The 12,467-nt window shown below is 40.9% G+C and overlaps 2 protein-coding genes across 5 annotated transcripts in view; both read left to right on the forward strand.

Annotated features, from left to right (window-relative positions):
* Positions 1–12,467, forward strand: part of SAMD13 (sterile alpha motif domain containing 13) — a 47,057-nt gene that overhangs the window by 18,507 nt on the left and 16,083 nt on the right. For both annotated transcript variants that reach the window (XM_012442529.3, XM_012442528.2), the window contains exon 3: positions 7,121–7,232. In XM_012442529.3, coding sequence (XP_012297952.1) covers positions 7,121–7,232 — 112 coding nt within the window. The remainder of the gene's footprint in view (positions 1–7,120; positions 7,233–12,467) is intronic.
* DNASE2B (deoxyribonuclease 2 beta) overlaps positions 7,176–12,467 on the forward strand; it is an 86,329-nt gene continuing 81,037 nt past the window's right edge. Inside the window, exon 1 of one of the 3 annotated variants that reach the window (XM_012442518.2) lies at positions 7,176–7,232. The gene's annotated coding sequence lies outside the window, so the exon portion shown is untranslated. The remainder of the gene's footprint in view (positions 7,233–12,467) is intronic. The other 2 variants (XM_064372565.1, XM_064372566.1) reach the window with 2 other exon arrangements.

Here is a 12,467-nt window from a genome sequence, read left to right on the forward strand (position 1 = left end):
ATGTAGGTATTTGTGACTATAAACTTCCCTCTTAGTACTGCTTCGGTTTCATTGTGTAAGTTTTGATATGTTGTATTTTTGTTTTCATTAGTCTCAAGATACTTCCCAATTTCACTTTTGATTTATGTGACCTATTGGTTATTTAAAGTTGTGTTGTTTAATTTCCATGTATTTTTCAGTTTTCCTTCTGCTATTGATTTCTAGTTTCATTTAACTGCAGTCAAGAAAGATATTTAGTATGATTTCATTATTTTTATATTTGTTAAGAATTGTTTTGTAACCTAATACGTGGTCTATCCTGGAGAATGCATCATGTATGCTTGAAAAGAAATGTATATTCTGCAGTTGTTGGGTTGAATGTTCTGTATATATCTGTTAGATTCACTTAGTCTACAGTGTTGTTCAAGTTCACTGTTTCTTTGTTGAATGGTTTCTGGAATATTGGTAATGTATGGGAATTAATAGTGATACTTGTAAATGGTACTATTTTATTTTTTGTACTGAAGCTAAAATTCATTTCTTGATATGGTATAGTTATCTGTTCATTCTGATATATGGTCTCATGATAAATAACTCTTTGATAATTCCCTTCAATTAAATTATAATGGGTTAAGGATTGAGTCTGTTTATTATTTTGAGTTATACTATTTTTTTCCATTGCAAAAAACTGCCTTGAAGTGTACATTTCAAAAGAGTAAAATGCATAAAACTATAGTCACCTAAGCATATTAAGACATCATATGTTTTTAAATGTGAAAACAAAAGGAGTTTCAATCAATGCCAGCAGAATTCACAGACATTGACTATGTATCTTTTATACTTTGTCAGCCCTCAAGGGCTGCTCTTTCTTATATAGTTTCTCGCTAGTGAGATCCCTACAGAAGGAAAACCAAGTTTGTCTAAGCAGCGAAGCCACACCCAAATCCTTTGGAGCAGAGACCATTGTACTGTGGCTCAGAGCAGGGAGGGAAAGTTCTTCAGGTAGTCTCTAGACTGTTGTGCTTAGTATTGAGTAGGATATGAAATATTTATATGTTTGTGTTTGGCATGAATTGTATCTGATAGTGAATAAAAAGCATTCATTGATCCTGCTTGAAAAGAGTGTTCTTGGCTAGGCACAGTGGCTCATGCCTGTAATCCCAGCACTTTGGGAGGCTGAGGTGGGTGGATCACGAGATCAGTTGATCCAGACCATTTTGGCTAACACGGTGAAACCCTGTCTCTGCTAAAAATACAAAAAATTAGAGGCTGAGGCAGGAGAATCACTTGAACCTGGGAGGTGGAGTTTGCAGTGAGTCAAGATCGCGCCACTGCACTCCAGCCTGGGCGACAGAGCGAGACTCTGTCTCCCACCCCCCACCCCCAAAAAAGCAATGTTCTTATTTACCCTAGAGGATTTTATTTGTACTAGAAAGTTAAGAACAGGTAGGAAAAGAGGCCGTTTATAAGATCCTTTGTTTTCAGAAAGATGGGTTGGGAAGACATTCTAGGCAGAGGTGTGCCAAGGACAGAATGCTGTATGATTTCCGAGGAAAGCCATTACCTTGAGGGAAGATACCTATACAAAGGAAATAAATTGTGCAGGAAGATGCTCCATCTGTCTGGGGCACCTGCTCCTAGTCTTACTGGTGACTGAGGGCTCCAAAGCCTCTCATCCACACACCTAGCACACCCTGACTCACATTGCCATGTTGACTTTCCATCCTTCCTTCACCCAACTATTTCCCCTGTTCCTTAACCACATTTTGAAATAGAGCAGGAAACAAAACATCATGACCCTCTTCATCCCACAGCTGACCTGAGATTATCCTCTTCATTAGACTATGAGTTTCCAATGCTTAGTAAATGCCTGGCTCATAGTAGGCAGGTTAAAATTAATTAAGGGGAAATTAAACTAGTCTCTTTATAATGAGCAGGACTAATCCCTAAAAGTTGAACAGAAAGGGTTTGACTAGCATAAGCAAAGCCATGGGTATGGGAAAGTCTAGGGTGTTGCCCAGTTAGGTTTGAGCCAAGCATCTAAGGTCTAAGCTAAAGAATTTGGATTATACAGAAGGTTTGATGAATTATTTGCCTTTTCAATACTTTCATCACTTTAATGTACTGCAACTAAGCCACTCAACTCTTCTTTATCTGAATAATTAAAAATCAAAACTGTTCTGTCCAGAATCTTTGAATCATCCTTTTTCTTTTTAGGCCTGCCATTTAGCCAGATCCCTGCTTGTTAGCATGAAGGGAGAGGGAGAAATGAGTGGAAATAACACGAAGGCTCATTTGGTTGCTTCATCCTTAGGTTTGTCATAGGCAAAGAGATCAATATTAATTTATTAGAATCAGAATTAAATTGCTTTTAGCCAGAGGCTGTTTTAAGACATGAGCAAAGAGTAGGTTAATTTCATTTTAAAAATAAGCTATAAATATCCAGGCGGCACAAAGTTAGATTGCATTGCTGAGTGTAAAAATAAGTAAAATTCAGAATTAGCTTTATTAAAAAAGTAATGTGACAAATATATTATCATAATAAGATAACCAGTCTCTAAAGTAACTTTTGCTTTGAACTTTGAAGTGGAAATACAATTGATGAATATAATGGAGTTGTGATATTATATGAGTATCCTTTTGACCTGACCAACTCTCAGCATCTGTAATGTCATAAGTACCATAAAATGTACACATGCTAGATTTAGAAAAACAGTTTCAACTACATTCTGCCTGCCTTCTTACAAAGGGAAATGGAAACTTTTGCTGCCAGACTTAAAATTATGATGTGCCAACATGAAAACCTCATCATAAAGGCTCAATTGATCTGCATGTATCTGCCAAATTTGTTATTATTGCTTTTCTGTCCCCATAGTTGTATCTCTCTAGCTCTCTTTAAAAATGAGGTGATTGTTTAATTAGGGCATAATCATTACCTAGTGTGAATTATTCACACATGATATAATTTTTATCAATGCTTGATGTACCTAATCATATGCACAAAGGACTAAAAGGTGACTGGGCTAAATGAAAACATTGATAATTTGATTAAGTGCTGAGATTTCTTGCTAATTTTTAATAATAAAGCTATATATAGAATATATATTTTAAAGATTCTGTGCCTGGAAAATACTCATAAATTTATCACATTAACATGTATTATATTCTAAGAAACATTTTGCTCTGACGATAGCGAATAATAAATATCATGTGTCTCAATTTGAACAAAATATCAGTCCTTGGGGAAACATATTGCATTCCTAGCAGAGAAAGGTGCTGCTTAAATCTGTCCTCCAAAATCTTCCCGAGTCAGATGTTATCTGGCTTTGGCACTCTCTGGCTCCTGCCCCGCACACCCTTCCACTTGGCCTACCCTTGTGTTGTTTTGAATCATCACCAGCTCTCTCCTTAAAACTGTTGCTGAAACCACTGGAAGAGCCCAGTGAAATCATCCATGGCGCATAACACAAGCAGCCTAGAAGTGATGGTGTGTGCCTGCGCAGATGTACCTCTGCAAGCCATCCCCTCTCTGGGGCCCTGCTCAGAGTGTGTTGAGGGCAATAAATGCCTTTTTAAACTGCCATTGAAAATCTTCAAGTGTTCTAGGAATACTGAACTAACCGGTCCTCCCTGACATAGGTCCTCAACAGCACTTCGTTCACCCCTCGATTTGAGTATTCCTCAGAGCTGACTGTTTCCACATCTGCTTTCCCTCACCAGATTGCTGGCTCCTTGACGGCAGGGACTATGCATTCCCTGTCCTTGTAACCCTGCATCTAGCACAATACTGAGAAGACAGGCTTTCAATAAATACCTGTCATGTCAATGAATAAGTATGGTGGAAAAAAAGCAAAGACTTGGAGTCAAACATATCCGGAATCCAATCCTAGCTTTATCTGCCATGCGATTTGGGGTGCATTTCTTAACCTTTGTGAGCCTTTGTTTCCTAAAAGCAGGTTACGGTAGCCAGTTCACAAAGATGCGGGGGCTGATACTGAGTAACGTGTGAAAAACAGATTGTAAGTTGTCAGTGCTCTCAGGCTGTTAGTCTATTGTAATATTTTTGCTATGTATCAACTGTGCACCAGTCAGACTGTGCCAGGTGCTGCAGCTATAGAGATGAAGATAGGTTTTTCTTCTCAGGATATCAGTAGTCTAATGTGACTTTTTCCCACATTATTTTGACTTTGGGCGGGGGGCGGGGGCTATCAGACTTTTAAACATAGACAGATCGATCATTAAATGTATTGGTTGGTTTCTAACTCCTTGTTTCTTCTCAGTGAGTTCCCTTACCCTCCATATGAGAGAGTGCCCGGTTCCACGTTGCTCCTATTCATGGTCACTGCCAGCAGTTTTACAAGTCTTTATTCTCTGGAGTATTGCTATACTCAAGAATATTTCAAAATTATGGGAGTCATGATGTTACATCCCACCGGAATAAAAATCAGGAAAGCCTCCCATCCTAAAATTACAATGTAGCATATTTTATTAAAATTGAATAATTATTCTTTAAATTTTTTTTTAGTTTTAGGTTTAGGGGTACATGTGAAGGTCTTTGATAACTATTCTTGGTGAGGAAAGGCAACTAACTGAAGTCAACCATGGGAAGAGTGAATTCAGATGTTTCCTGGGGCACTTGAAAGTGTGTTCCACGGGACTCTGTGCTCACCACTAGAAGTCAGCTAATTAGACAACTGAGAAGATTTCTTGGAACTATGAACTCCTTTCTAAATATTCTTCAAGGACACCTTAAGAGAGAGGGAAGGAAAATGGTGCCTTGAAGAGGGTCCTCAGTGCCAGTTGCTGATTGCTTATGTTGCTAGTGTTATCGAAAATTCCAGCACATAGATAATTTTTTTAAAAATTTACCATTGATTTAAAAACACATAGTTAATATTTAGTAATGTTAAGGTGAAAAATAGTTTTTCTTCCCGATGTATATTGCCTGTTAAATGGTGGGAAGATTGTGTGTGTGCATGTGCGCATACGGGTATGTGTGCATACAAGCGTGCAGTGGTTATAGATTCACCATCTTTAAGCCCAAAAGAGAAAACATTTAGAGTATTGGCTTTAAATGTTTTTAAATTAAGTGCTGCTGAGAAATGAATGATCACATGTGCCATTGATCAGTGACTCCCTTTAACTAGTACAGAAGTTGGTTTCGTTTTCTTAAATCAAATATTTTAGGTTCCTGCTTTGGGCAAAACATTGTGCTGGAGAATTAGGTGGCTGGATGCTTGACTCTTAGACCTTTAAAGATCTTCAGGAGTCCCTCAAAATCTAGCCAATTTTTTTTTTCCATTAAAAGTAGACTGGATATTTTCAACTTCCACTAAATATTGAACCTCTCAAATTAGTTCTAGGCCCAGCTCTCCTCTCATCCTCTCTCGAGATTTTAGTTACTGTCTAAATGCCTCTGTCTCTCACAGGTGTACCTAGCCCACTCTTCTGCTTTGTGCTCTAGACTTATATCCCACATTAAATCTCCACTTGGATATAGACAGTACCCCAAATTTAGTATGTTCAGCTCATCCTGGGAGTGCCATCTCAGTAAAGTTACCAGCACCCATCCAGCTCCATGACACTTCTACTCGCTCCGTTCTCTATGTCTGGTCCAGCACTACATTACACTGATTTTATTCATTAACTATCTTTTAAATCCACACACTCCTCTCGTTTTCCATAGCCACCACCCTAGTCTAAGTTAGCATGATCTCTGGCTTGCATGACTGCAATAGATTTCTCACTGGCTCCTCTCCAGCATCCTCTTTTTCAAAATGTGAATCTGATCAGGTTGCCCCCTTTACATAAGGGCTTCTCATTGCTCTTAGCAAAAATCCAGAATCCTTAGTGTGACCTCCAAGGTCTGCATGGCTCCCTTGTTTCTGCCATGGGCCTAGAATAATCTTCATGTGACTTCTTTATACAGTTAACTTCTGGCTGCTTTTTAGATCATACCTGAAAAGAAACTCCCACTGGAAAGCTTCCCCTATCCCTTAAACTATCATAGTACATGGTGCTTGTCCTTCTTGGCGTTTAGCATAACTTGCAGCTGCACATTTACTTGTATGACTGTTGATCAATGTCCACTCCCCACAGGACTGTAAGGCCCATAAGAAAAAGGGTGGTCTCTGTTTTGCTCTCCAGTGTATTCTATTGGAGAGGTGGGAAGAGGCTTTGTCCTGAAGGACCTCCAAAGCAAAATTAGGCTATGTAATTGGATGTACGCTCTGGGAAAATCATCTTGGATGAAGTGTAGAGAAAGATAGACAAATACTCCCAATTCAGAAATGAGGCAGAGTCCCAGTAACTGCAGGTCAATACCATTCTTCTTTCTTCTAATTCATTGTTCCTTCCTCTCTGAACACATTGAGGAGTGTTCCCCGTAGACCCTCTCAGACAAATGCTTGATTCTCATCTGTTTATTTATTTGAACAATATGGATTACATTCCTAAGTACATGCTTGATACTAGGAATAGTAAAATGGAAGTGGTCCAGGCTCAAATGCGTGTCTCCAACCTGCATCTCCCACTCTAGTGGGAGGGTACAATCCAGTGTGGAAGGTGCTACAATGGGAGTCTGAGTGAAGTTCTAGAACTCAAAGGAGGTTATGACTAAAATACTCCCTTGGAAGAGCCAGAAAAATGCCTCAAAGAGGAGGTAGTTACTGATAGAAATGATAGGGTTTTGTTCAGTAAAGTCAGGTGAGGGGGCATTGTAAGTGGCTGGGACAGGATGTGCAGAGGCTCAGATCTATGAAAGGACTTGGCCTGTTGTGGAATGGTTTATCTCTAGATGTGTAGGGATGGGGCTAGGGAAGGTGTTACGAAGACAGGAAGAGAGAGAGGTATGCTGAGGTCACACTGTAAAAGGCCAGGTCTTCTGAACTCAAAAGTATGAATGTCATACTGTGGGCTGCCAGCAGTCACTGGACCACTCTCAATGTCTCTGGATTAAAAACCAGAGGAAATAATTTACATTAAAGCTCAAATGGTTTATTAGCAGTGACTAAGCCAGTGAGAGTATCATCATCTGAACCCAAGGAACACGAGAGGCCTGCCCCAGAAGACCCAGCTGTGAGCCTGGCCACACCCTTGTGCAGGCACTGCCATGAAAACTGTCTGGATTTGTGTTTTGCAGTTCCATGGAAAGTGGGAGACCACCTGATCCTGCAGACTGGGCTGTGATGGATGTCGTCAATTATTTCCGAACCGTGGGATTTGAGGAGCAAGCTAGTGCTTTTCAGGAACAGGTAACTTGGTCTAGAGAAACACGTGACGAACATGTGATGAACCCATAGTTACCTCCTTTCCCGACAGTGGGCAGAAGGGAGTGAGGAGGAAGAGGACCAAAGAGCAGGGAGGGATCAATGAGGTGCTGAGAAACTGAGGGGAAGGGGAATGGATGTATCAGGTGAATTATCCCTTCATGCAAGGGGAAAACTCAAAGCCGGAGACAGTGGCAGCCGTGGAGAGGAAGGCTAAAGTTCATTAACATCTGTCCTCTGAAAGACTCAGGGGTGGAGTGAATCAGTCCTACCTTCAATACAAACACACTAGAAGAGTACAGAAACAGAAGAGAAAGGAAAGGCAGGGACAAACCTGACCAAGGGACATGTGGTGCCTTCTTACACTGGCCTCGGCACCCAGTGAACTATTAAGCCCTCTGCAGTTTGCTTTCTGGGTGCTTAGCAAGGTAGAGCAGAAAGAGCACCAGATTGTAAGTCGAATCCTGGTTCTTCTACCTCTCTGTGACCCTAGGCACATTACTACGTCTCTCTGAGTCTTGGTTTCACATCCGTAACATCAGACTGTCAATAACTTTATAGGGATGTTGTTGTGAGGATTAAAGGACAATTTATGCACAATTTATCATAGGTTCTGGCACAATGTTAATGCTCAAAAAACGGATTTCCTTTCCCTTAGGTCCAGGGTTGGTATCAGAAAGAGGGAGGAAGGGGCAGAAATTCGTCCCAATGGTCTAAGTGATTCACAGCTCCATGCTGCAGGCTATGCCAAGTCTGCAGGGGTGGTCTTCAAGGGGCTTTGACCTGAGGAGGCAAATGGGGACAGCACAGTGTGGTTCACTCCAGGCCAGTTCTGTGGGTAAACACAGAGTTCCTATTTCTCTATCAATGAAGCCTGCAGTTTTCTAAGCATTCCATTTGCTTTTCAAGTATCATAATATTGTCGGGAGAAGCAAAAACTGAAAAATGTGTCTGGCTGCTTGTTTCATATCCCTTCAGCCATTTTTATTCTCTTAAGCGATTAGTTATATGGCCTGATTTGGATAAGGTGAACTTTTCTAATATTGCACACGCCAATTTCTAGATTTCCTTCAAGCCATATTTACTTCAGACTTGATCTTTGTAGATATGTATTTTTTTCTAATTTAGAAAACTTGCTAAAATAGCAGCTTAAATTACTTCACATCCACCAGAAGAGCTAAAATGAGAAAGATTGATAACACTAAACGTTCACGAGGGTGTGGAGCAACTGGAACTCTTTCATTATTGGTGAGAGTGTGAAATAAACATTCAGACATCTGCCCCATAATGCAGCAATTTCACTCCTGGGTATTTACCTAAGGGACATGAAAACTCATGTCTGTAAAACGATTTGTACAAAATTGTTCTTAATAGCTTTATCACAATGGTCAAAAATTTGAAGCCTAAGTCTATATCAATAGGGGAATGAATATACAAACTGTGGCATATTCATACAATGGAAATACTCCACAGTAATAAAAGGGAATGAACTACTGTTATGTACAACCATTTGGATGAGTCTCAAAAACATAATACTGAATGAGAGAAAGCTTACATAGCTGAGTTCATACTGAATGGTTCTATTTAGATAAAGTTTCAGAACAGAAAAATGAATCAGTGGTAAAAAATAATCAGCTGCCTCTGGCTGGGTGGGGGTGGAAAATGACTCGGAAGGAGTATGAGGGAAATTTCAGGGTGATGGTAACATTCTGTATCTTGATACAGGCTCGGGTTGCAGGTATGCATGGGTCACTGCTTGCTTTACACAAGCATAACTGAGAACAAATTTGAACAGCCACTTCCTTCAACTCTCCTCAGGAAAGCTTTGCCCTGCAACTTGACAGAAACAGGCAGGGATGGAGAGCATCCCTAAACCACCTTTGAAAAGGGCAAATCCCGAAAGGGCAGCACGGTTGCCCTTGATGTGGGGGAGGAAGAATACTGATATATACAACTCAATTTAAAATGCAATTGAGTTGGCAATTAAATAGAAGGGTGACTATATGGACATATATGTGATAAAGCAAGTACAGAAAATGTTAATTGTAGCATCTAGGTGTTCAGAATATGGGTATTTACTCTAAAACTCTGATGAGTTTTCTTTACGTTTGAAAAACTTTTATGATAATTGTGATGGAAAAGAACTGCTCAGGTTGGAAAGTGGAAGGAAGGCCGCTGATCAGCTGGAACATATTTTGTTTTTCATTGGTGCAATGTCCATTTGTGTCATTGCAATTGAAAAGCTCTCTTCTAAAATTAAATTTAAGTGATATTGTAGATGATTATCAAAAACATACTTAGCTAAAAGGTCTCTTGGCCAGATTCCCAGCTGACCAAAAGCCCTTTGCAGGTTGAGCTTTTGCTGAGACTCCTTGGAGGCAGACATCTCAGACTGAGGGTACCCAGTGGTCTCTAGACCTTCCAGATCCTGTGAGATACCTCAGAAATTGGACTGCCAGCTCTGAGCCTGGCCATGAGCAGGCCCTTTCTCTCACGGATGACCTCATTCTGGCACCATGGACACTGGGAAGCATAATGGGAATAAACTCTTCTAAAGCATTTCATAGAGAAATCCTTCAAGGGAGAAGTGAGCATTGCCTTGCTGCTATGTTCAGCCTGCCAGCTCAGAAACCTGAGAAATGAATTCTCAAAGGATCAGAGTTCTGCAAGCATGGTCCAGAAGCTTGAGTTTCTTCATTTTCATGGAAGAGTGCTTGGGTGGGGAAAGAGTCTGCCTTGAATTTGACTCTGGCAGTGATTCAAATCTCATTTCTCCTTTTCCCATTAAAGGAGGTAGAGGGCAGGGAGGGCCAGGCTTTGGCTGGTGAGATAAGTCGCTGCTGTGTATTCATGAGAACTGAGGATTGGATCCTCTGCCATGTTAACTTGCTTCTTCCATCATCACACTACAGAGGCCATCAGCATTTTACCTCTGGAGTCTTCCTGGCAGTGAACCCAGTTGGTTAGCACCCACTCATCATCCTGATGGGAAGACTGCAGGCCATCTCCAGCCCAAGTACATGACCCTTCCAAGGTACATCTTCTAGATCACAGCAGCTGAGAAACAATTAGAACAGCTGCTTCCTAAAACTCTCTGCAGGAAAGCTTTGCCCTGCAACTTGACAGAAGCAGGGCAGGGATGGAGAGCATCCCCTAAACCACCTTTGAAAAGGGCAAGTCCCTAAAGGGCAGCACTGTTGCCCATGATGTGGGTAGCTTATTGTTTCATGGCTGACTATTGTGGGCTGAATGTTTGTGTCCCCTCAAAACTCTTATGTTGAAAACCTAACCCACAGTGTGAGGATATTAGGAGGTGGGATCTTTGGAAGGTAACTAGGTTTAGATGAGGTCATGAGGATGGAGCCCCCATGATGGGATCAGTGCCCTTATAAGAGGAGAACAAGATGCCAGAGAGCTTACTCTCAGGTGTGAGGACACAGCAAGAAGACCCTCTCTATAAGACAGGAAGAGAGCCCTCACCAAGAACCCAGCCATGCTGGCACCCCTGTCTTGGACTTCCAGCTTCTAGAACTGTGAGAAATAGCTGTCATTTATGCTGCCCAGTATACAGTATCTTGTTCTCGCAGCCTGAACTGACTAAAATACTGATATTATGGCAAACATGTCCGCCATCAGATGGCCTGACTTCCAGGAGAGTATCTGTCTTTGTGGTATGGTCTCATAGCACAGTACTGGAAACTGTATGGCTGCAGCAACCAGACTCTGACGTGGCTTTCTAGCAACATGACCTCTTGAAAGATACAAGGCCACTGAGCAAGATTTGTCAGAGGGCAAGATTTGTCCTGTGTTTCTGTGGTATGGAGAAGCAACTGGATTGTGCTGATGGTCTTTACCTAACCTCCCTTTCCCTGTGCAGGCACCCTGCTGCCACAGAACAATGATCTCCATTAAGTTTTCCTCTGCTGCAATTGTCTTCATCAAATTTTCTTCTGGCAGTCCTCTTTGGAGCCTTCTGTGAATAATGATCAAGAATGAAGGCCTAAGTCCCTGCCTAGGCCATCACGAATAACCCAGTGTCAACAGCATGTATGTTTTGGACAGCGATGTTGCTGCTCCTTGGGTTGGCATGTGTTTTGTGTCATCAGAATTGCAGTTGTTCACCGTGTGGGGAGTCTGGCCCCCCGGATTCATTCAGCTAGCACTCCAAAGGTTCATCAGCCTATGAGAGCAGCAGGCAATGGGAGCCCTGAAGACGACAGTGATTACAACCTTGTCAGTACCATCTCTCTTTCCCACAGACACTGTGGTGTGGTGGCTATTTTCCCAAGTGCCTTCTAGCAGACAAATGTTTTAGGCTGTGGTGAAGGGAATGAGTGAAAGTCATGACTTCTGATATGTTTTCTTCCAGTTGACTTATGGTTACTGGATGGTCCTGGAGAATTTGCCTTTCTAGGACTGATTTCTATAAAGTGAATTAAACAGAATACTGAGTTTAAAAAGCAGAATACTACTCAAGCTCCTGCTTTAAGAGTCAAAATATGTCATCTTGGAATTGGTCCTCAGGAAGTATGCTTTCAGGCACAACACAGGGCACAAATCACTTGAGACACAGTTGAGCTTTTGTGAATAGATTTTTCTTTTTTAAATGGCATTTTTCCATGGATATGGGCTGCTTGGCTTTCAGGAGTCTAAGGTACCTCAGGAATTTTACTTTGATAAGAGCTTTGGTTTTTAAGAGACTATTTTGACTAATCTTGTTCAAAAGCATCTCTCTCTTCCTGACAGAGAACATTTAGGATAAAGTTTACTTTGTCAAACTCTAAAGGCTAAATGAGCAGCGTTCTCTGTTGTAAAGCCATCTATGGGCAATGCATTTAGTTGCCATTTAAGGAACTCTGCAGTCTAGTAAGTAACTTCACCGCTCAAATTGGACCCTAAATGCAAGTCATAGTTGCAAGACAGCTCTGCCTGTTGTGGTGTAGCCACTTCATTTCTATGTCTTTGTCTGTTTGACTCACGTACTTAGAACATATATGAAGAAGATGGAAGACAGGAATCTGCCATTCAATCAATGTCGTATAGTTCATATTATTCAGATTTCTCAAACTCACAAGCAACATTCATGATTTTATTTCTAGAATAATATGTATCTCTGAGATAATCATGGCAAAATAATATGAAACTCAAGGTAACAAATTAATTTTACTCTATTATCTCTTCATTTTTCTTAAACCATGTGAATAAGAATAGTAGTTTTAC

The sequence above is a fragment of the Aotus nancymaae genome, unplaced genomic scaffold (assembly GCF_030222135.1).
Source record: "Aotus nancymaae isolate 86718 unplaced genomic scaffold, 86718_ANA_hifiasm-v0.15.2.pri h1tg000007l, whole genome shotgun sequence".
Lineage (NCBI taxonomy): Eukaryota > Metazoa > Chordata > Mammalia > Primates > Aotidae > Aotus > Aotus nancymaae.